Source organism: Argopecten irradians, chromosome 10, assembly GCF_041381155.1.
Source record: "Argopecten irradians isolate NY chromosome 10, Ai_NY, whole genome shotgun sequence".
In the NCBI taxonomy this organism is placed as follows: Eukaryota; Metazoa; Mollusca; class Bivalvia; order Pectinida; family Pectinidae; genus Argopecten; species Argopecten irradians.
Window position 1 is genome coordinate 1417445 of NC_091143.1, and position 27204 is coordinate 1444648.

The following is a 27204-nucleotide window of genomic DNA, read 5'->3' on the forward strand; positions in this document are numbered from 1 at the left end:
CTACGATCTTGCAAACCCCTGTTTCAGCTTACTGCACATTTGTGCTATGGGAGACGGTTTTGTTATGGGAGACATTTATATTCAAGTATACTGCCAATGACTTCAAACTAAAATACTTTTCTGGTTAACTACCTATAAAAATTTACCTTAGGAAAAGGGGGTAAAGCAAGCCTTCGGGTGGCCTTGTGCAGAATCTAAAGATTTCTACATCCCTCTCAACAAATCAACAATAAATTTCTAGCAAAATGATGTTTTCTCTATAAATAATTAATTTGAAACTATTTATGTAAAGTAATTAAACTACTTAACATATAGCATTACATATATTCAATTTAAATAATCTAACACAATAAAAAATCAATTATGTGCAGTCTGATGTATAAATGACTTCAGTAATCAATAACAACTCCTTGTTCAGAATTTGATATAATCGGCTACATTAAAATGTACTGAATGACAGACCTGCATTTTATAGCATTGCTATTGTAGCAGACTTTAAGCAGAAGCATTACAGCTGGGTCCAATCTCAATAATCATTTACTGTTTATGTTTAGAAATTTTATGGCCAGTTCTAAATGCATCTAAATTAAAATTCTTCTAATTGTAATGATAATTTCATTTAGCACAAATAACACGAATGTTTGAGGACATATTACATGATATATGTTTTGTAAATATTGGGCTCCTCTGGTACCATATTTATGTATAAATTATAGCTAACTGTTCTATATAAAATTCTGTCAGTATCTGTAAGACATACAGACTTCAGATGACATAATTATACATTAGTATACAATTTACCACTAATCAAGTTGTGTTCAGATTATCTCCCCTTAAGATCCATTAATTATAAATATATACTGGCTAATGGTATTTCAGACAATCACACATTATTTTCCCGCTTTGTTTTGTTCTAGAATAATAAATTTTTTATTCTAATCATGTGTTGATATGATTTTTTTTATTAAAAATAAAAATAAAAAATAAAACATCAGACTGACCGTGACTCGCTTCATGTCAAGCTGTTTGAGCTGCTGCATGTGTCGGAGGACGATCTGTTTGTAGTACTGTTCCTGAGTGATAGGGTTGCCATCCAGAGTTATTTCCGACAGACTGTTGGAGTCCCCCAGGCACGCAATATCCTCGAAACTGTAAAAGAAAAACAAAGGTCATATTCTCAAATTGAAATAAAATGTAAAAAAATTTTTTTTAAAGTAACCTGAGTAGACATAGCTATACATGTCATAGACTGATTTTGACTCAGTTTTTTATTTGTTCAGAGTAAAGTTTACAATGCTGCTGAAATAAAATCACCATAAAAATGAATGTACTTTACAGAAACTTACTATTCAGACGAGCGGTAATCCTTCAGTCTATGGCGATACTTTCTGTAGTGCCACATGATTATCCAGGAAAAGTGACAGATTCTATTTCTCAAACAAATCAAATTCTGTAATGCTATGTAGTTATGGGTTAAAAAGCAGCTTATTTGTCGCTGTTACAGATTATTTGTCGCTGTAACAGATTATTTGTCGCTGTAACAATATATTTGTCGCTGTTACAAATTATTTTTCGCTGTAACAGATTTGTCACTGTTACAAATTATTTGTCGCTGTTACAGATTATTTGTCACTGTTACAAATTATTTGTCGCTGTTACAGATTATTTGTCACTGTTACAAATTATTTGTCGCTGTTACAGATTATTTGTCACTGTTACAAATTATTTGAACTCCATGATTATAGTTAATATGTAGGACACTTTCAGAAATTCCCTCTAGACATTTCAGCAGTAAAAGCTGTCTGCTTCATAGTCCCATATAATATGGTTGTATCAATGTTACACTATAAAGTATAAAGCACCACTAAATCCACTCCATTGAGGTGACTATCAAGCTGTTTGATAGTAAAAAGGACACTAAAAATCACATCATTCACACTTGTTTGTGAATATCCCCTGAATAAAATATCCACAGACTGATCAGAAAGTCTCCATCAAGCTGCATCACGCTTTCACCACGTCTTACTCTGTTTAGAATACAACCTCATGAAAAACGTTTTTTTCTGAAAGGTTTAGCTGTGTATCATATCTTGATGTAATCGATGACATCTACATATCTTAATTGAATGGGAAAAATTCATGCATTCACTTAGCATTTTCAATTTCATTCGATTCAAGAGCGATTACCACAAATATAACATATGTAGTAAGATGAACGGTGTAATGCTGCATGTATAGGTATTAATGCAGGAGAATAACAGCTGGAAATATCTCGTCTTATTTTGAAGTGTTTGAATTTACTTCAAGAATATTTGTTTAGGCATTTAAGTCAGAGTATTAACACTGAAGGATTTACTTAATTCTACACATATCATGGCATGTTCTGGCGGCACTTTTAACCAGAATGAGCAATCACTTTCCACAGTCGATAACAAGTCAACCCTTCAGCTATCCATGGACAGTTTGTGAAGCTGTATTAATCAGTCTGATAATGAAGAAGAGGATCACAGATTTTAAGTTCTTCCAACTATACAGGTGTCACTGTTTGTTTAATGCTCCTGACAGAATGAAAATGGCTGATTAACACAAATTTCTTCTTTACACAAAATCACCAGATCTTCCACTGGGCCCAACTGATCAAACATTCCACCCCAATTTGTATATCACTAGCAATTATTTTACCTGGCAGACAGAATTACATAACAGCAGTATAAAACACAGCATTGTTTTATACATTACACAGGATTTTAAAAGCAAATTTTGCTCCACAATTTTGTTATCAATCTTTCAATAGGTTTTCCTTGATCCCTGTCAGACGGAGCCGGACACGTAAATCCTTCGTGACTGAGCAACACAACAGAGGAACATTTGTTTTAGGAATAATATCCACCTGAAACTTCTTAGGTTGGTTTTGATTTGCTCAAAAAGAAAGAAATCATTTCAAGGTTTATAAATCCTTTTCTGATGGACGATCTTCCTGCTTGTTCAGGAACAAAGTTGGCACATCAAAGTGTAATAGACTTATAATAATTATAGATGGCATCTTAAAATAACATGAGAAAGTCATTTTGTCACACTTGTGAAAAACAATCAATGCCCATTCACAATTACTTCCAGAAAACTTTTGAGGTCAGGAGTAAATAAGCAATTTTCTTTGATGGGCTCACTTTCACGGAAACCATTATAAAAGTCACATCATTGAGAATTCTTTTCTGGAAACTTCCTCCTTCAACAGTCACTTGAAGTATAAATACCAATTGACCAGAACATAACTGCCATCATTAACAGTCTAATGCATGCAGAATAATAACTGGTGTCCTTAACTTATATTAAAATGTTTTTTTCCTCAATATTCCAATAAATGTCCAAAGTCATTCAACACAAATTAAGAGCTATCCATCCAGTTTGATATAATAAATAATGAAGACACATGAGGAAATCCAGCTGAATTCTATAACCCTGACACTTTCTATTTAGGTTCCAGATACACAGTTTGATATTTTCACACTGAATTAATTACGAATGTCCAACCATAAAACTCTCAATCATCCTGTCCAGGGTCCAACCATAAAACTCTCAATCATCCTGTCCAGGGTTAACCTTCACTTTACCCAATATAAAGAAATGGTAACAGGTATTCCGTGGTAAAGTCCCAATCCATAGCCGAGTCATCGGTAACAGGTACTCCATCGACAACGACTGTCATCTTCAACAGATCACTTATCTGAGAGTCTCGTTGACATACCCTTGATACCCTTGAAAAGTTTAAAAATATATCTTTGACTATTTTAAGCTCTCCTTACTAAATCTCTACACCATTTCCACTTCAACATTTCGCTAAGTTTCAAGTGGAGCTATGATTATCTGAAGGCGGGGAGTGATCTCACGTTTTATTATGGCAGATATTTAATAAGTCCATCTTGTTTTTATTACGCATTTCTATTTAAGTAAATAGTCGACACGCGAGGCAGGTGACATCAAAATATTGACATTCTAGATAGTGTCCAGTTAATATAGAGACATAAAGTGGTTGTATTGCCTCCATTAGAACACACAGAGGAAATAACATACTCCTGTATAGAATGGTGTCCAGTTAATATAGAGACATAAAGTGGTTGTATTGCCTCCATTGGAACACACAGAGGAAATAACATACTCCTGTATAGAATGGTGTCCAGTTAATATAGACATAAAGTGGTTGTATTGCCTCCATTGGAACACACAGAGGAAATAACATACTCCTGTATAGAATGGTGTCCAGTTAATATAGAGACATAAAGTGGTTCTATTGCCTCCATTAGGAACACACAGAGGAAATAACATACTCCTGTATAGAATGGTGTCCAGTTAATATAGAGACATAAAGTGGTTCTATTGCCTCCATTGGAACACACAGAGGAAATAACATACTCCTGTATAGAATGGTGTCCTGTTAATATAGAGACATAAAGTGGTTCTATTGCCTCCATTAGAACACACAGAGGAAATAACATACTCCTGTATAGAATGGTGTCCTGTTAATATAGAGACATAAAGTGGTTGTATTGCCTCCATTGGAACACACAGAGGAAATAACATACTCCTGTATAGAATGGTGTCCTGTTAATATAGAGACATAAAGTGGTTGTATTGCCTCCATTGGAACACACAGAGGAAATAACATACTCCTGTATAGAATGGTGTCCAGTTAATATAGAGACATAAAGTGGTTCTATTGCCTCCATTAGAACACACAGAGGAAATAACATACTCCTGTATATAGAATGGGTGTCCGAGGTTAATATAGAGACATAAAGTGGTTCTATTGCCTCCATTGGAACACACAGAGGAAATAACATACTCCTGTATAGAATGGTGTCCAGTTAATATAGAGACATAAAGTGGTTCTATTGCCTCCATTGGAACACACAGAGGAAATAACATACTCCTGTATAGAATGGTGTCCAGTTAATATAGAGACATAAAGTGGTTCTATTGCCTCCATTAGAACACACAGAGGAAATAACATACTCCTGTATAGAATGGTGTCCAGTTAATATAGAGACATAAAGTGGTTCTATTGCCTCCATTAGAACACACAGAGGAAATAACATACTCCTGTATAGAATGGTGTCCAGTTAATATAGAGACATAAAGTGTTGTTCTATTGCCTCCATTGGAACACACAGAGGAAATAACATACTCCTGTATAGAATGGTGTCCAGTTAATATAGTTCTATTGCCTCCATTGGAACACACAGAGGACATAAAGTGGTTCTATTGCCTCCATTGGAACACACAGAGGAAATATAACATACTCCTGTATAGAATGGTGTCCTGTTAATATAGAGACATAAAGTGGTTCTATTGCCTCCATTGGAACACACAGAGGAAATAACATACTCCTGTATAGAATGGTGTCCAGTTAATATAGAGACATAAAGTGGTTCTATTGCCTCCATTGGAACACACAGAGGAAATAACATACTCCTGTATAGAATGGTGTCCAGTTAATATAGAGACATAAAGTGGTTCTATTGCCTCCATTGGAACACACAGAGGAAATAAACATACTCCTGTATAGAATGGTGTCCAGTTAATATAGAGACATAAAGTGGTTCTATTGCCTCCATTGGAACACACAGAGGAAATAACATACTCCTGTATAGAATGGTGTCCTGTTAATATAGAGACATAAAGTGGTTCTATTGCCTCCATTGGAACACACAGAGGAAATAACATACTCCTGTATAGAATGGTGTCCAGTTAATATAGAGACATAAAGTGGTTCTATTGCCTCCATTGGAACACACAGAGGAAATAACATACTCCTGTATAGAATGGTGTCCAGTTAATATAGAGACATAAAGTGGTTCTATTGCCTGCATTGGAACACACAGAGGAAATAACATACTCCTGTATAGAATGGTGTCCAGTTAATATAGAGACATAAAGTGGTTCTATTGCCTCCATTAGAACACACAGAGGAAATAACATACTCCTGTATAGAATGGTGTCCTGTTAATATAGAGACATAAAGTGGTTCTATTGCCTCCATTGGAACACACAGAGGAAATAACATACTCCTGTATAGAATGGTGTCCTGTTAATATAGAGACATAAAGTGGTTCTATTGCCTCCATTAGAACACACAGAGGAAATAACATACTCCTGTATAGAATGGTGTCCAGTTAATATAGGAGACATAAAGTGGTTCTATTGCCTCCATTAGAACACACAGAGGAAATAACATACTCCTGTATAGAATGGTGTCCAGTTTAATATAGAGACATAAAGTGGTTCTATTGCCTGCATTGGAACACACAGAGGAAATAACATACTCCTGTATAGAATGGTGTCCTGTTAATATAGAGACATAAAGTGGTTCTATTGCCTCCATTGGAACACACAGAGGAAATAACATACTCCTGTATAGAATGGTGTCCAGTTAATATAGAGACATAAAGTGGTTCTATTGCCTCCATTGGAACACACAGAGGAAATAACATACTCCTGTATAGAATGGTGTCCTGTTAATATAGAGACATAAAGTGGTTCTATTGCCTCCATTGGAACAACACAGAGGAAATAACATACTCCTGTATAGAATGGTGTCCAGTTAATATAGAGACATAAAGTGGTTCTATTGCCTCCATTGGAACACACAGAGGAAATAACATACTCCTGTATTAGAATGGTGTCCAGTTAATATAGAGACATAAAGTGGTTCTATTGCCTCCATTGGAACACACAGAGGAAATAACATACTCCTGTATAGAATGGTGTCCAGTTAATTGAACACACAGAGAAATAACATACTCTAAGAATGTGTCCAGTTAATATAGAGACATAAAGTGGTTCTATTGCCTCCATTGGAACACACAGAGGAAATAACATACTCCTGTATAGAATGGTGTCCAGTTAATATAGAGACATAAAGTGGTTCTATTGCCTCCATTGGAACACACAGAGGAAATAACATACTCCTGTATAGAATGGTGTCCAGTTAATATAGAGACATAAAGTGGTTCTATTGCCTGCATTGGAACACACAGAGGAAATAACATACTCCTGTATAGAATGGTGTCCTGTTAATATAGAGACATAAAGTGGTTGTATTGCCTGCATTGGAACACACAGAGGAAATAACATACTCCTGTATAGAATGGTGTCCAGTTAATATAGAGACATAAAGTGGTTCTATTGCCTCCATTGGAACACACAGAGGAAATAACATACTCCTGTATAGAATGGTGTCCAGTTAATATAGAGACATAAAGTGGTTCTATTGCCTGCATTGGAACACACAGAGGAAATAACATACTCCTGTATAGAATGGTGTCCTGTTAATATAGAGACATAAAGTGGTTCTATTGCCTCCATTGGAACACACAGAGGAAATAACATACTCCTGTATAGAATGTGGTCTGTTAATAAAGACATAAAGTGTTTATTGCCTCCATTGGAACAACAGAGGAAATAACATACTCCTGTATAGAATGGTGTCCAGTTAATATAGAGACATAAAGTGGTTCTATTGCCTCCATTGGAACACACAGAGGAAATAACATACTCCTGTATAGAATGGTGTCCAGTTAATATAGAGACATAAAGTGGTTCTATTGCCTCCATTGGAACACACAGAGGAAATAACATACTCCTGTATAGAATGGTGTCCAGTTAATATAGAGACATAAAGTGGTTCTATTGCCTCCATTGGAACACACAGAGGAAATAACATACTCCTGTATAGAATGGTGTCCAGTTAATATAGAGACATAAAGTGGTTCTATTGCCTCCATTGGAACACACAGAGGAAATAACATACTCCTGTATAGAATGGTGTCCAGTTAATATAGAGACATAAAGTGGTTCTATTGCCTCCATTGGAACACACAGAGGAAATAACATACTCCTGTATAGAATGGTGTCCAGTTAATATAGAGACATAAAGTGGTTCTATTGCCTCCATTGGAACACACAGAGGAAATAACATACTCCTGTATAGAATGGTGTCCAGTTAATATAGAGACATAAAGTGGTTCTATTGCCTCCATTGGAACACACAGAGGAAATAACATACTCTGTATAGAATGGTGTCCAGTTAATATAGAGACATAAAGTGGTTCTATTGCCTCCATTAGAACACACAGAGGAAATAACATACTCCTGTATAGAATGGTGTCCTGTTAATATAGAGACATAAAGTGGTTCTATTGCCTCCATTAGAACACACAGAGGAAATAACATACTCCTGTATAGAATGGTGTCCTGTTAATATAGAGACATAAAGTGGTTCTATTGCCTCCATTAGAACACACAGAGGAAATAACATACTCCTGTATAGAATGGTGTCCAGTTAATATAGAGACATAAAGTGGTTCTATTGCCTCCATTAGAACACACAGAGGAAATAACATACTCCTGTATAGAATGGTGTCCAGTTAATATAGAGACATAAAGTGGTTCTATTGCCTCCATTGGAACACACAGAGGAAATAACATACTCCTGTATAGAATGGTGTCCAGTTAATATAGAGACATAAAGTGGTTCTATTGCCTCCATTGGAACACACAGAGGAAATAACATACTCCTGTATAGAATGGTGTCCTGTTAATATAGAGACATAAAGTGGTTCTATTGCCTGCATTGGAACACACAGAGGAAATAACATACTCCTGTATAGAATGGTGTCCAGTTAATATAGAGACATAAAATTGCCTCCATTAGAACACACAGAGGAAATAACATACTCCTGTATAGAATGGTGTCCAGTTAATTAGAGACAATAAAGTGTGGTTCTATTGCCTCCATTAGAACACACAGAGGAAATAACATACTCCTGTATAGAATGGTGTCCTGTTAATATAGAGACATAAAGTGGTTGTATTGCCTCCATTGGAACACACAGAGGAAATAACATACTCCTGTATAGAATGGTGTCCTGTTAATATAGAGACATAAAGTGGTTCTATTGCCTCCATTGGAACACACAGAGGAAATAACATACTCCTGTATAGAATGGTGTCCAGTTAATATAGAGACATAAAGTGGTTCTATTGCCTCCATTGGAACACACAGAGGAAATAACATACTCCTGTATAGAATGGTGTCCTGTTAATATAGAGACATAAAGTGGTTCTATTGCCTCCATTAGAACACACAGAGGAAATAACATACTCCTGTATAGAATGGTGTCCTGTTAATATAGAGACATAAAGTGGTTCTATTGCCTGCATTGGAACACACAGAGGAAATAACATACTCCTGTATAGAATGGTGTCCAGTTAATATAGAGACATAAAGTGGTTCTATTGCCTGCATTAGAACACACAGAGGAAATAACATACTCCTGTATAGAATGGTGTCCAGTTAATATAGAGACATAAAGTGGTTCTATTGCCTCCATTGGAACACACAGAGGAAATAACATACTCCTGTATAGAATGGTGTCCAGTTAATATAGAGACATAAAGTGGTTCTATTGCCTCCATTGGAACACACAGAGGAAATAACATACTCCTGTATAGAATGGTGTCCTGTTAATATAGAGACATAAAGTGGTTCTATTGCCTCCATTGGAACACACAGAGGAAATAACATACTCCTGTATAGAATGGTGTCCAGTTAATATAGAGACATAAAGTGGTTCTATTGCCTCCATTGGAACACACAGAGGAAATAACATACTCCTGTATAGAATGGTGTCCAGTTAATATAGAGACATAAAGTGGTTCTATTGCCTCCATTGGAACACACAGAGGAAATAACATACTCCTGTAAGAATGGTGTCCAGTTAATATAGAGACATAAAGTGGTTCATTGCCTCCATGGAACAACAGAGGAAATAACATACTCCCAGTTAATATAGAGACATAAAGTGGTTCTATTGCCTCCATTACAGAGGAAATAACATACTCCTGTATAGAATGGTGAGTTAAATAGAGACATAAAGTGGTTCTATTGCCTGATTAGAACACACAGAGGAAATAACATACTCCTGTATAGAATGGTGTCCAGTTTAATATAGACCACCAGTAAAATACGACTTTGATAATCCACTGGATTACAGGTCAATATAACCACCATAAATACGACTTTGATAATCCACCTGGATTACAGGTCAATAAAACCACCAGTAAATACGACTTTGATAATCCACTGGATTACAGGTCAATATAACCACCAGTAAATACGACTTTGATAATCCACTGGATTACAGGTCAATATAACCACCAGTAAATACGACTTTGATAATCCACTGGATTACAGGTCAATATAACCACCAGTAAATACGACTTTGATAATCCACTGGATTACAGGTCAATATAAGGTCAATATAACCACCACCAATAAACCACCGACTTTGATAATCCACTGGATTACAGGTCAATATAACCACCAGTAAATACGACTTTGATAATCCACTGGATTACAGGTCAATATAACCACCAGTAAATACGACTTTGATAATCCACCAGGTCAATATAACCACCAGTAAATACGACTTTGATAATCCACTTACAGGTCAATATATAACCACCAGTAAATACGACTTTGATAATCCACTGGATTACAGGTCAATATAACCACCAGTAAATACGACTTTGATAATCCACTGGATTACAGGTCAATATAACCACCAGTAAATACGACTTTGATAATCCACTGGATTACAGGTCAATATAACCACCAGTAAATACGGACTTTGATAATCCACTGGATTACAGGTCAATATAACCACCAGTAAATACGACTTTGATAATCCACTGGATTACAGGTCAATATAACCACCAGTAAATACGACTTTGATAATCCACTGGATTACAGGTCAATATAACCACCAGTAAATACGACTTTGATAATCCACTGGATTACAGGTCAATATAACCACCAGTAAATACGACTTTGATAATCCACTGGATTACAGGTCAATATAACCACCAGTAAATACGACTTTGATAATCCACTGGATTACAGGTCAATATAACCACCAGTAAATACGACTTTGATAATCCACTGGATTACAGGTCAATATAACCACCAGTAAATACGACTTTGATAATCCACTGGATTACAGGTCAATATAACCACCAGTGAAATACGACTTTGATAATCCACTGGATTACAGGTCAATATAACCACCAGTAAATAGACTTGATAATCCACTGGATTACATAAATACGACTTTGATAATCCACTGGATTACAGGTCAATAATAACCACCAGTAAATACGACTTTGATAATCCACTGGATTACAGGTCAATATAACCACCAGTAAATACGACTTTGATAATCCACTGGATTACAGGTCAATATAACCACCAGTAAATACGACTTTGATAATCCACTGGATTACAGGTCAATATAACCACCAGTAAATACGACTTTGATAATCCACTGGATTACAGGTCAATAACCACCAACTTTATAACCACTGGTTACAGGTAAATAACGACGACTTTGATAATCCACTGGATTACAGGTCAATATAACCACCAGTAAATACGACTTTGATAATCCACTGGATTACAGGTCAATATAACCACCAGTAAATACAGCACGACAACCTCAGAGGAACAGAATCATTCCTCCTTTATTTTCTATTCATAAAACAATTATTTCATTTCCATGACTGGTCTACTGACATTGACGGATAATGACACGCCATTAGATCTATAATAATCTTATCTGCTGTGTATACTTGTGGGACAAAAAAACAACAATGAATTTTAACAATTTACCCCAAACATAAATTTAATTATCATTTCAAACATCTCCTTGTAGAACTGATGACAAAAACATGCAGTTTAATCAACTTTGTATAGAATACAATGACCTATTTACTGTTATGCTAATATTTATCTAGCCCAAAGATCAACCTGCTGGCTTTCATTTTTAAACTTTGTTAATGCATAGAAATCCTTTATATTTGAATATATACGATTTTTTAGTCCACATATCACTGGTGTTATAGTATGTCTTCAGTCAAATAAACCTGTATACTGTTGATGTTAAGGGTGAATGTCACCAAAGTTAGATTACTCTGACATTACAAGGGACATAACTCAGGGTAACTCTGATATTACAAGTGAGTTTCTGACATTACAGGGGACTAAACTCAGGGTAACTCTGATATAACAAGTGAGTTTCTGACATTACAGGGGACATAACTCAGGGTAACTCTGATATTACAAGTGAGTTTCTGACATTACAGGGGACATAACTCAGGGTAACTCTGATATTACAAGTGAGTTTCTGACATTACAGGGGACATAACTCAGGGTAACTCTGATATTACAAGTGAGTTTCTGACATTACAGGGGACATAACTCAGGTAACTCTGATATTACAATTGAGTTTCTGACATTACAGGGGACATAACTCAGGGTAACTCTGATATTACAATTGAGTTTCTGACATTACAGGGGACATAACTCAGGGTAACTCTGATATTACAAATAAGTTTCTGACATTACAGGAGACATAACTCAGGGTAACTCTGATATTACAAGTGAGTTTCTGACATTACACCTGATATACAGGAGACATCACATAACTCAGGGTAACTCTGATATTACAAGTGAGTTTCTAACATTACAGGAGACATAACTCAGGGTAACTCTGATATTACAAGTGAGTTTCTGACATTACAGGGGACATAACTCAGGTAACTCTGATATTACAAGTGAGTTTCTGACATTACAGGGACATAACTCAGGATAACTCTGATATTACAAGTGAGTTTCTGACATTACAGGGGACATAACTCAGGTAACTCTGATATTACAATGAGTTTCTGACATTACAGGGGACATAACTCAGGGTAACTCTGATATTACAAATAAGTTTCTGACATTACAGGAGACATAACTCAGGGTAACTCTGATATTACAAGTGAGTTTCTGACATTACAGGAGACATAACTCAGGGTAACTCTGATATTACAAGTGAGTTTCTGACATTACAGGAGACATAACTCAGGGTAACTCTGATATTACAAGTGAGTTTCTGACATTACAGGGGACATAACTCAGGGTAACTCTGATATTACAAGTGAGTTTCTGACATTACAGGGGACATAACTCAGGTAACTCTGATATTACAATTGAGTTTCTGACATTACAGGGGACATAACTCAGGATAACTCTGATATTACAAGTGAGTTTCTGACATTACAGGGGACATAACTCAGGTAACTCTGATATTACAATTGAGTTTCTGACATTACAGGGGACATAACTCAGGTAACTCTGATATTACAAGTGAGTTTCTGACATTACAGGGGACATAACTCTCAGGTAACTCTGATATTACAAGTGAGTTTCTGACATTACAGGAGACATAACTCAGGTAACTCTGATATTACAAGTGAGTTTCTGACATTACAGGGGACATAACTCAGGGTAACTCTGATATTACAAGTGAGTTTCTGACATTACAGGGGACATAACTCAGGGTAACTCTGATATTACAAGTGAGTTTCTGACATTACAGGGGACATAACTCAGGGTAACTCTGATATTACAAGGAGTTTCTGACATTACAGGGGACATAACTCAGGGTAACTCTGATATAACAAGTGAGTTTCTGACATTACAGGGGACATAACTCAGGGTAACTCTGATATTACAAGTGAGTTTCTGACATTACAGGGGACATAACTCAGGGTAACTCTGATATACAAGTGAGTTTCTACATACAGGGGACATAACTCAGGGTAACTCTGATATTACAAGTGAGTTTCTGACATTACAGGGGACATAACTCAGGGTAACTCTGATATTATAAGTGAGTTTCTGACATTACAGGGGACATAACTCAGGTAACTCTGATATTACAATGAGTTTCTGACATTACAGGGGACATAACTCAGGGTAACTCTGATATAACAATGAGTTTCTGACATTACAGGGACATAACTCAGGGTAACTCTGATATTACAAGTGAGTTTCTGACATTACAGGGACATAACTCAGGGTAACTCTGATATTACAAGTGAGTTTCTGACATTACAGGGGACTAACTCAGGGTAACTCTGATATTACAAGTGAGTTTCTGACATTACAGGGGACATAACTCAGGATAACTGTGAATGTCACCAAAGTTAGATTACTCTGACATTACAGGGGACATAACTCAGGGTAACTCTGATATTACAAGTGAGTTTCTGACATTACAGGGGACATAACTCAGGGTAACTCTGATATTACAAGTGAGTTTCTGACATTACAGGGGACATAACTCAGGGTAACTCTGATATTACAAGTGAGTTTCTGACATTACAGGGGACATAACTCAGGGTAACTCTGATATTACAAGTGAGTTTCTGACATTACAGGGGACATAACTCAGGGTAACTCTGATATTACAAGTGAGTTTCTGACATTACAGGGGACATAACTCAGGTAACTCTGATATTACAAGTGAGTTTCTGACATTACAGGGGACATAACTCAGGGTAACTCTGATATTACAAGTGAGTTTCTGACATTACAGGGGACATAACTCAGGGTAACTCTGATATTACAAGTGAGTTTCTGACATTACAGGGGACATAACTCAGGGTAACTCTGATATTACAAGTGAGTTTCTGACATTACAGGGGACATAACTCAGGGTAACTCTGATATTACAAGTGAGTTTCTGACATTACAGGGGACATAAACTCAGGGTAACTCTGATATTACAAGTGAGTTTCTGACATTACAGGGGACATAACTCAGGGTAACTCTGATATTACAAGTGAGTTTCTGACATTACAGGGGACATAACTCAGGTAACTCTGATACATTACAAGTGTGAGTTTCTGACATTACAGGGGACATAACTCAGGTAACTCTGATATTACAAGTGAGTTTCTGACATTACAGGGGACATAACTCAGGTAACTCTGATATTACAAGTGAGTTTCTGACATTACAGGGGACATAACTCAGGGTAACTCTGATATTACAAGTGAGTTTCTGACATTACAGGGGACATAACTCAGGTAACTCTGATATTACAAGTGAGTTTCTGACATTACAGGGGACATAACTCAGGGTAACTCTGATATTACAAGTGAGTTTCTGACATTACAGGGGACATAACTCAGGGTAACTCTGATATTACAAGTGAGTTTCTGACATTACAGGGGACATAACTCAGGGTAACTCTGATATTACAAGTGAGTTTCTGACATTACAGGGGACATAACTCAGGTAACTCTGATATTACAATTGAGTTTCTGACATTACAGGGGACATAACTCAGGGTAACTCTGATATTACAAATGAGTTTCTGACATTACAGGAGACATAACTCAGGGTAACTCTGATATTACAAGTGAGTTTCTGACATTACAGGGGACATAACTCAGGGTAACTCTGATATTACAAGTGAGTTTCTGACATTACAGGGGACATAACTCAGGGTAACTCTGATATTACAAGTGAGTTTCTGACATTACAGGGGACATAACTCAGGGTAACTCTGATATTACAAGTGAGTTTCTGACATTACAGGGGACATAACTCAGGGTAACTCTGATATTACAAGTGAGTTTCTGACATTACAGGGGACATAACTCAGGTAACTCTGATATTACAAGTGAGTTTCTGACATTACAGGGGACATAACTCAGGTAACTCTGATATTACAAGTGAGTTTCTGACATTACAGGGGACATAACTCAGGGTAACTCTGATATTACAAGTGAGTTTCTGACATTACAGGGGACATAACTCAGGTAACTCTGATATTACAAGTGAGTTTCTGACATTACAGGGGACATAACTCAGGGTAACTCTGATATTACAAGTGAGTTTCTGACATTACAGGGGACATAACTCAGGATAACTCTGATATTACAAGTGAGTTTCTGACATTACAGGGGACATAACTCAGGGTAACTCTGATATTACAAGTGAGTTTCTGACATTACAGGGGACATAACTCAGGGTAACTCTGATATTACAAGTGAGTTTCTGACATTACAGGGGACATAACTCAGGGTAACTCTGATATTACAAGTGAGTTTCTGACATTACAGGGGACATAACTCAGGGTAACTCTGATATTACAAGTGAGTTTCTGACATTACAGGGGACATAACTCAGGGTAACTCTGATATTACAAGTGAGTTTCTGACATTACAGGGGACATAACTCAGGGTAACTCTGATATTACAAGTGAGTTTCTGACATTACAGGGGACATAACTCAGGGTAACTCTGATATTACAAGTGAGTTTCTGACATTACAGGGGACATAACTCAGGTAACTCTGATATTAAAAGTGAGTTTCTGACATTACTGACATAATCACCAGACATACAGGGACATAACTCTGCTGCTGTCAAATCCTCCATGTGACACAGAGTGTGGAGTGAGAATGTAAATTGTATTATATTCAGATCCTAACACTGTATGATTCATTATTTTCATTATAATAGAAAATGAAAGAACAAAATTTAAGTACCAGATATTAGATATCCCATCTGTGCATATGTTTTGAAAACAACGAACTGAAATGGAAGTTAGTGTGAGGCCATGGCCAGTAACCATCATCCAATACTTACATGTCAGCAATACGGTGAAACTTCATCTGGAAATATTTCTTATTTTTCTCCAATCCAGTTGGGAGGTGCTTAGGCTCCATAACTCTATCCCAAATATCAGAGAAGTTGGACACAAATATCAAAGTTCTGAAGTTATGAACACAAATTGTGGACAATTCAAGTTGATATCCACAATATCCTTTACATTTTGATATGGGTATCATCTAAATCCTTTCATCTTTGATCACCTAATGTAATACCCTATCCATTACAAACGGTTAGGTGATCAATAACCTTCTAATGGCTCTCCGCATTATCTGAGCATTAGAATGTCATTAGTTAAATCATGGTGTAAAGTCAGCCATGTCACTCACTATACACACCTTATACATATAATCAATTGACAAGCAAATCCACAAAATTGTTTAAACCTGATTTCAGGAAATTCTACGGCACAATTTTATTTCCATTTGCATGCATACAGATTATAAGTTTCCTTTGGTAATTTAAAGAAATGAAATCAAGCTGACAAAATCATCACCTGGTTATAACATCATCTCAGCATTGTGATAACAAAATCATTTTCCAATAATTTCTTACGAAGAATAAAAGGTCCCTTACAATGAGATAAAATCTATCCCATTTAGCTTTGTCCCTAATAATAGTCCACACAGATGGGTCCGACCAGTGAGTATTTCCCAGTGTCTAAGTGAAGACAAACACACTACATGTCCCATTAGTAAATTTACTTTGCAGTGTAAATAACTAGAAAGGACAATAGCTTCATTACCACTTTCAATACACAATTTTTATAAATGTTTGTCAGTTTCAAAAATACTCTCCATTCCATGTTAAAACACTGTCACTGAGAAACATTTCACTGGACCGACAATAGGCCAGTAGATATCCAGTTTGAAGTATGAAGGAATGGTTACCCATGAGAATCGTTGTACAGAATTCCTACATCTGACATCTGCAGTACCCTTTTATAAACATACAGCTGTCTTCAAATAATAGGTACAAATTATGGTGTACATGTACCTACAGTTACCCACAGATCAGTTGTCTATTGAAGGACTAGTTTACACCCAAATAGTCCAATTTAACAGGAATTGTAAACCTTGAGATGAAAATAACGTGTTAAATCCATTGTCAGTTTTAAAAATAAGAAAAGGTCCCATCTAGAAAGCTGAGTTGTCATATTTCTTCAATAAAGATCTCGTTCAAAACCAGTTACCAAATTGACCAATTTGCTGTCAGTGATAAACAATAGACTTGTTATTATCCATGTAATCAAACCCACCAGTACATACGAGTTCTATAAAGTCCGGGCAGTGTCAATTTAATCCACATAACATGAATTCTCCGGAGTGAAGTCTGTTCACGAGTGATGAACTACAGCATTCTACTTCTCTGAGCTGAGATGTCTGGGTTTTTTTACCGATTTAAAAGATCTATAGAATTCATTAACTGTATATCTTTGATATAAAGCATAAATCTGATTGAGCTGGCGCTATTCACTGTGGCAAACAGCATGGTGGATTATTTACACCATAGCTGTTCTACAACTCAACCAAGCTCTTTGATATGGTTAAATATAATTTATAAAAAAAAACACAGAAAAACATTCTGATATTTACTGTCAGTGTCAACTTTACAAGTATGCTACAATCAGCTATAATCTATGCATTTTAAATCTTGAGACTTCTTTCATTCAAAAAAATGAAGGGTCCAATTTATTGCAAACTTCAAGGTGAGTAACTGTCAACAAAGCGACATTTTTATTCATTTGAAACAGGATAAAAAATTAACATATCCAAATTATACTGTTGATGTTAAATCTAGTCCAACAAATTTTGCCCTGAATGACACTATTTATTAAGGTCAAAGATGAATTGAAGACCGATTTATCGAAATGATCATGGGACAATATAATAACAATATTATAGAATACAAGCGAACCTCAACCTGTACAGACATTGTACAAAACATCAGGACTTTTTACACATAATGGTACCGGCAAATATTCTTTTTCTGAAATGAATTTCATGAAATTCAAAAAATGATAAGAAAAAAACTTAAACTGGACATGGTTTCGTAGAAGCCAAAATTGTTGCCTGAAAGAAAAGTGATGTTTTTGGAAATTAATGCTATTGTCAGATCAGTTTCTTTAAATTTTGAAATTGAATTTAAAGATTGAATCAGATAATAATTCAAACTATCAATGATAATATAGATAATAGTCTGTACTTATTAAATACATCTGCATTATACAAAACATATATAGTCTTACAGTTTATATAAGGTTGTCAAACCCTAAATGTGGTTTATATAAGGTTGTCAAACCCTCAATGTAGTTTATATAAGGTTGTCAAACCCTCAATGTGGTTTATATAAGGTTGTCAAACCCTCAATGTGGTTTATATAAGGTTGTCAAATCCTCAATGTGGTTTATATAAGGTTGTCAAACCCTCAATGTGGTTTATATAAGGTTGTCAAACCCTAATTGTGGTTTATATAAGGTTGTCAAACTCTCAATGTGGTTTATATAAGGTTGTCAAACCCTGAATGTGGTTTATATAAGGTTGTCAAACCCTCAATGTGGTTTATATAAGGTTGTCAAACCCTCAATGTGTTTATTAAGGTTGTTAGTGGTTTATATAAGGTTGTCAAACCCTCAATGTGGTTTATATAAGGTTGTCAAACCCTCAATGTGGTTTATATAAGGTTGTCAAACCCTCAATGTGGTTTATATAAGGTTGTCAAACCCTCAATGTGGTTTATATAAGGTTGTCAAACCCTGAATGTGGTTTATATAAGGTTGTCAAACCCTCAATTTGGTTTATATAAGGTTGTCAAACCTTCAATGTGGTTTATATAAGGTTGTCAAACCCTCAATGTGGTTTATATAAGGTTGTCAAACCCTAAATGTGGTTTATATAAGGCTGTCAATCCCTAAATGTGGTTTATATAAAGTTGTCAAATCCTCAATGTGGTTTATATAAGGTTGTCAAACCTTCAATGTGGTTTATATAAGGTTGTCAAACCCTCAATGTGGTTTATATAAGGTTGTCAAACCCTCAATGTGGTTTATATAAGGTTGTCAAACCCTCAATGTGGTTTATATAAGGTTGTCAAACCCTCAATGTGGTTTATATAAGGTTGTCAAACCCTCAATGTGGTTTATATAAGGTTGTCAAACCCTCAATGTGGTTTATATAAGGTTGTCAAACCCTCAATGTGGTTTATATAAGGTTGTCAAACCCTCAATGTGGTTTATATAAGGTTGTCAAACCCTAATGTGGTTTATATAAGGTTGTCAAACCTCAATGTGGTTTATATAAGGTTGTCAAACCCTAATTGTGGTTTATATAAGGTTGTCAAACCCTCAATGTGGTTTATATAAGGTTGTCAAACCCTGAATGTGGTTTATATAAGGTTGTCAAACCCTCAATGTGGTTTATATAAGGTTGTCAAACCCTCAATGTGGTTTATATAAGGTTGTCAAACCCTCAATGTGGTTTATATAAGGTTGTCAAACCCTCAATGTGGTTTATATAAGGTTGTCAAACCCTCAATGTGGTTTATATAAGGTTGTCAAACCCTCAATGTGGTTTATATAAGGTTGTCAAACCCTCAATGTGGTTTATATAAGGTTGTCAAACCCTCAATGTGGTTTATATAAGGTTGTCAAACCCTCAATGTGGTTTATATAAGGTTGTCAAACCCTCAATGTGGTTTATATAAGGTTGTCAAACCCTGAATGTGGTTTATATAAGGTTGTCAAACCCTCAATGTGGTTTATATAAGGTTGTCAAACCCTCAATGTGGTTTATATAAGGTTGTCAAACCCTCAAAATGTGGTTTATATAAGGTTGTCAAACCTTCAATGTGGTTTATATAAGGTTGTCAAACCCTCAACATGGTTTATATAAGGTTGTCAAACCCTCAATGTGGTTTATATAAGGTTGTCAAACCCTCAATGTGGTTTATATAAGGTTGTCAAACCTTCAACGTTTTTTTATATAAGGTTGTCAAACCCTCAATGTGGTTTATGTACGGTTGTCAAACCCTCAATGTGGTTTATATAAGGCTGTCAAACCCTCAATGAGGTTTTTATAAGGTTGTCAAACCCTCAATGTGGTTTATATAAGGTTGTCAAACTCTCAATGTGGTTTATATAAGGTTGTCAAACCCTCAATGTGGTTTATATAAGGTTGTCAAACCCACAATTTGGTTTATACAAGGTTGTCAAACCCTCAATGTGTTTGCTGAACTTGGAGGAAAAGTTTGTTAAAACTTCAAAAATATAAATATCTATTACACTGAGAGGAAACAAAACTGAATACCAGTGACTTTATTTTCACAAGATATAATTTTTGTGTAAATTTGCAAATGTTTCGTGAATAGTTGTAAAAGAAGTACTAATTTATGATTGTCAGTAAGTGCAAGTGAATTAATGCATTCATGAATATGTTTAAAATAACGATGATATGTAAAGTATTGTATGCATGAATATGAAGTAAGTGAAATGACTGGGATCCCAGTTTTATCCGAAGGCATTGATCCCGACAGGATCTAATGTATGTAACTGGTGTATCCAGTGGTGTTCTCTTCCTCTTCTGATATTTGTAGAGGATGGGGAATCAGGGTCTGATTTAATAATCTCGATGATCTGACATCGAAGACATGAGTGATCGTGTCCACGAAGGTTAAAGTGGTGGGCAACTGGTGTGTCCCTGTGTTTGATGATGTCCCTAAGGTGCTCACTGATGCAAATTTTGAGCTGTCTTTTAGTTTCGCCAATGTATTGTTTTTTGCACGTTTTGCAAGTGATGAGGTAGATGACATTCCTAGTGGTACAGTGTCCGCGGAGGAATGTGCGGTATTGGAGGCCAGTAAAGGTGCTGACGAAAATTTTGGATTTGGTCATCAAGTTACAGGTTTTGCAATTCGGTAGGTTGCAGTCGGTGACTGGATTGATGTATGTAGGCCTGGGTATGGTGTCGGGTTGGAAGTTAGCCCTGACAAGGAAGTTGGAAAGTTTTTTTCCGTTGCGGGTTGCAAGAATTGGAGGGAGGGGGAAAATGGTGGGGAATGTAATTTGTAAAATGGGCCAGAAATGGCGGATAAAGCGGCTGATCGGGGGTAGGTCCCAGTTGAATACATGAATATAAAGTTGTCATCAGAATTTTCTTGTCTACTACTAAACAGCAATAATGGTATAAATTTAAGGTAGATTCTACAGCAAAAGTTCTTCAGCATGTCAGGGACTTAATTAGTCCTGGAGTTAAACAAAAATAGTTCTATAGCTGTGGTTTGTACAGTATATAAATAAATAGGGACTATAACATTAAATTCTATCTTCCAAGGTTAAAATACAATCATATTAAAGCTAATCAGTCATCATGAATTAATTAATAAAAGGTCCTAAAAATTCTACTGATCTATCTTTTAAACAATACAAAATATTTAAATGACAGAATTTCAGGTCAAATCACCTGATGACCCGTGAAACAGGTGTTGTGTGTGTGTCTATCTGTCTATACTAAAACACAGACCCCGAGCCCATCTGTTATATCAAATATCACGGCCTCCACTCAATGATGACACCGTTCAATATACCAGTACAATCCTGGTCATAGGGTAGTATTCATCGAGGACACAAGTTTGTATAATACCTAGACCTATTGTATTACAGAGTAATCAAGGATATCGTACGTTTAATGCAGATATATAATTATAGATCTAAAACGCTGCCATCTTACCTCATTTACACATATAAAATCATGTTTGATACAATTGTTTTGTGGTTTTAGAAAAACTTTGTTATATTAAATATCTATTTGTCAGTAAAATCATTTTTGTATTAAACAAATTGCCACAATCTAACATTTAAAACAATTAGCAGACAAAAAAAACTGATCTCCTGTGACCAAGGCCAGAATGCATCACTTTAAGTTTTCCAATTTGATTGAGAGCTCAGTTAAAGCCTAGAACCAATTATGACTGACAGAGTTATCTCCCTTTACCAGGAATCCAGTACAGGTCTTCCTGACACAGTGCTCAGTATAGTGAACAGAGTTATCTCCCCCTATCAGGAGTCCAGTCTTTCCAGAGCTCAGTATATTGAACGGAGTGTTCTCCCTTGAATACATTTACCAACATATGAAACGCCCTTCATAAACACTGATAATAACACAAAGATATACACATGTAGTCCCTATGTTAATCACACTATTTCATTGAAGACTTTCCTGAGACATGGGAAGTGGAATTTTATAATTAGTCCTCATTATCAATTATCGTGTCATTTAACTACATGTATACACATATAAAACTTAATATTTACAATGAAACCAAGTACACATTTTTTACTTTTTAAGTTATATGAATATCAAATGTTTAAAAAATGTCTCTAATCATATAGGTAATTATCCAGATCTGGCTAAAATTCTCTAATAATCAGTCAAGGCTAACATTGACCCCAACACTGATTAATATCTGAATCATACCATTCAATTATACATACTAAATCTCTTCAGGATTAAATAAAGATTTTGAAATAGAAATTCCGACTACAGTTCAAAGTCAAAGCCTGATAATTTAATTTCTTAATAGGATTGCCTTTTTGTAAAAACTGACAAAGTTCATGCTAGCCTAGTCTAGTACTTCCAGGTCATAATGATTTCATCACAAAGTTTAAAATCCACTGAGAAAGTTAACTCAAAGAATTCCTGATAAACTAGAAAATGTCTATCAATGCCCTCTATATATCTATAAGTAGAACAGGACAGGATGGGATGAGACAGACAGACGGTCGTCAGAACGGTCGTCGTGGGTGACATTATTTTGCCCTCACCCCCTTTCCACCCCCCTCTCCATTCCATGACAAGGCCATCCACAGGTACATGATACAATAATCTCTCCACTTCAATTCAGGAATGTTTGTTCAAGTAAGAAAAGGAAAGATGCACAACTTGGTATGATACTCATTATGTATGAAAATTTACAAATCAAAGTTCCTGAAACTGGTCTTAATTATTGGATTGGCTAAAGACTGAGCAGAACCAATTGGACATTTACATCAAGGTTAACTACCACATATAGAAATAGTTGGTTTTCAACTGTCGGACACGGCCAAGCATTCATTGATGTAGATATCAGGTTTAATATACATGTATTTCAATCAACTTGTAAATTTATTTTTAAATATTTAAATCTATGGACAAACAAGCACTAAACAGAGCCTAAATAAGCTCTTTGTTTATTTCAGTACAACAAATGTCTATGTGTCAACTAGTATGAGCTGCTTTCAATTTTATAAAAAAAAGTTTCCAAAGTTTTTATGTCAATGAATGATAGCATTGTTTACAAGGAGATGAAATGGATTTGAAACACAAGGAAACTATACAGAAATTTCTACAGTTAATCTTATTGTACATGTCAAAGAAAAATTAAATTTTTGTTTTAGAAAGATAAAGGCTCCAAAATAACACCCTGAAAGAAGCCTCTTTTGGTAGTGCAGTAATTAGAAAGAATTATAAATGCCAATCTGTATAGGAGACATGCCTCCCATTAAATGTAAAGGAGGTTAGCTTAAAACTTGGTTAGTTACCTCCCCTGAAAATGAATAGGAGATGGCTTGGAACTTGGTTCAGGAAGTGGCTCCCATCAAATGTATAGCGGATAGATCAGAATTTGGTTCATAAACTAGCTGCCCTGAAATTCATCAGATATATCTGTACTCAATGCAAGAAATAGTTCCCAGAAAATCGGTTAATGAATTTGGAAACATTGATTGAAACTTATAACCAATAACGAAATTGATTACCAAACTTTTTATCAAAGTGAAAAGATCCACCTTTTTACAGATAACAGAAAATCTACCACTAAATAGATAATGATGTAATACCAGTAATGTTAATGTCAATACCCTAACAATAGACCAGCTGATTTAATTCACTCTCCCTACTCGACCAAATTCAATATAAACCTGTCACTATATTGGACACGATGGGTTTGGTTCCGCCCCGTCATTGAGCCTGTGATATATCAGTGTTTGTACAGATCTATATTATAGATAGCTGTCAATATATCCAATCCCTCCAAGTCTTAACCCCCAACATCTTGTTACAAGTCCTGTGACCTCTATAGATAACCTCTGCCTATTTTTGGTGTACACAGGCTGTTGTGGTTATTGAGCTGCCAGTTTGATCATTGATGGACGTATTGACAGCTAATAAGAGCAAATTTAGCTTTCACTTCCATGTTTACCCATAACGATTTAAATTTCATTCATTTCAAAGTTTACAAAACAGAGATGATATAAAGGAATGAAAACACAAACAACTCAAAATTGATTTTTTTTCAGTTCTACCAAACAAAAACTAAATGTTGTTTTTAAATGTAACAGTACTATGAGATTTCCTCTGATCAGATTTCCTCAGAGAACTTTATTTGGCCCAATCCCTTTAACATTCACTGTGTAGTAATTCATACATACCTAGATAATTCTCCTACTTCTAAAAAGACATCTTTAATTAGAATTTCAGTAAAAACCAATATGTCTCAATTGCTCTTCTAGTTGTGGGGCTATCGGAAGGACAGAGAATATTCCATAAGATTAAGTGTGAATGCTATAGAAATCCTGCTTTATCAAAATCTCTACATACAAGAAACAGGTGTGATACAACACAAAATTCTCATGTGATACAAATATGTTGATACCAGTTAAAGACAGTCAGTCAATTGTAAGAGAAGTCAGAAGTCATAAGACCATGACATCATTTTATGGATATGGTCAGATTCTACAGCAAGATTTGGCCTGACTCACAATACAGGATGTCATAAGAGTCATTGGTCAGTAACATGTACTCAGTATAAACTTTTGACAATGTCACCTTTATGATAAATAAGGTCTGATTTTAGAGGATGTCGCTATAGCCAATCATCTATAGATCAGTTTCAGTATTCACACAGACTCGGTCGTATAATACAGGATGTCGTTATAGCTAATGATCTATAGAGTCAGTTTCAGTACACTGGCCCATGTCACTATTCACACGGACTCTGTCAGATAATACAGGATGTCGTTATAGCCAATGATCTATAGAGTCAGTTTCAGTACACTGGCCCATGTCACTATTCACACGGACTCTGTCAGATAATACAGGATGTCGTTATAGCCAATGATCTATAGAGTCAGTTTCATTACACTGGCCCATGTCACCATTAACACAGACTCTGTCAGATAATACAGGATGTTGTTATAGCCAATGATCTATAGAGTCAGTTTCATTACACTGGCCCATGTCACCATTCACATGGACTCTGTCAGATAATACAGGATGTCGTTATAGCTAATGATCTATAGAGTCAGTTTCAGTACACTGGCCCATGTCACCATTAACACAGACTCGGACGTATTATACAGGATGTCGTTATAGCCAATGATCTATAGAGTCAGTTTCAGTACACTGGCCCATGTCACTATTCACACGGACTCTGTCAGATAATACAGGATGTCGTTATAGCCAATGATCTATAGAGTCAGTTTCAGTACACTGGCCCATGTCACTATTCACACGGACTCTGTCAGATAATACAGGATGTCGTTAAAGCCAATGATCTATAGAGTCAGTTTCAGTACACTGGCCCATGTCACTATTCACACGGACTCTGTCAGATAATACAGGATGTCGTTATAGCCAATGATCTATAGAGTCAGTTTCAGTACACTGGCCCATGTCACTATTCACACGGACTCTGTCAGATAATACAGGATGTCGTTATAGCCAATGATCTATAGAGTCAGTTTCAGTACACTGGCCCATGTCACTATTCACACGGACTCTGTCAGATAATACAGGATGTCGTTATAGCCAATGATCTATAGAGTCAGTTTCAGTACACTGGCCCATGTCACTATTCACACGGACTCTGTCGTATTATACAAGATATCATTATAGCCAATGATCTATAGAGTCAGTTTCATTACACTGGCCCATGTCACCATTAACACGGACTCTGTCAGATAATACAGGATGTCGTTATAGCCAATGATCTATAGAGTCAGTTTCAGTACACTGGCCCATGTCACCATTCACACGGACTCTGTCAGATAATACAGGATGTTGTTATAGCCAATGATCTATAGAGTCAGTTTCATTACACTGGCCCATGTCACCATTAACACAGACTCTGTCGTATTATACAGGATGTCGTTATAGCCAATGATCTATAGAGTCAGTTTCAGTACACTGGCCCATGTCACTATTCACACGGACTCTGTCAGATAATACAGGATGTCGTTATAGCCAATGATCTATAGAGTCAGTTTCAGTACACTGGCCCATGTCACTATTCACACGGACTCTGTCAGATAATACAGGATGTCGTTATAGCCAATGATCTATAGAGTCAGTTTCATTACACTGGCCCATGTCACCATTAACACAGACTCTGTCGTATTATACAGGATGTTGTTATAGCCAATGATCTATAGAGTCAGTTTTACTACACTGGCCCATCAGACTTGGTCAGATTTTAGTCGTTATAGTCAGTGGTCAGTTGGCAGGTTTTACTGTGCGAGTATCCACATAAGTAGGAATAACAGAGGTCTACTACAGTGATATAAAACGTCTAATGCTAAAATATACATTATTATGATCTCAAAAACATT

At 35.9% G+C, this 27204-nt stretch overlaps 1 protein-coding gene across 10 annotated transcripts in view; it reads right to left on the reverse strand.

Annotated features, from left to right (window-relative positions):
• LOC138332870 (leucine-rich repeat-containing protein 49-like) overlaps positions 1 to 27204 on the reverse strand; it is a 127136-nt gene that overhangs the window by 46689 nt on the left and 53243 nt on the right. For all 10 annotated transcript variants that reach the window (XM_069280862.1, XM_069280854.1, XM_069280860.1 and 7 more), the window contains one exon: positions 1002 to 1149. In XM_069280862.1, coding sequence (XP_069136963.1) covers positions 1002 to 1149 — 148 coding nt within the window. The remainder of the gene's footprint in view (positions 1 to 1001; positions 1150 to 27204) is intronic.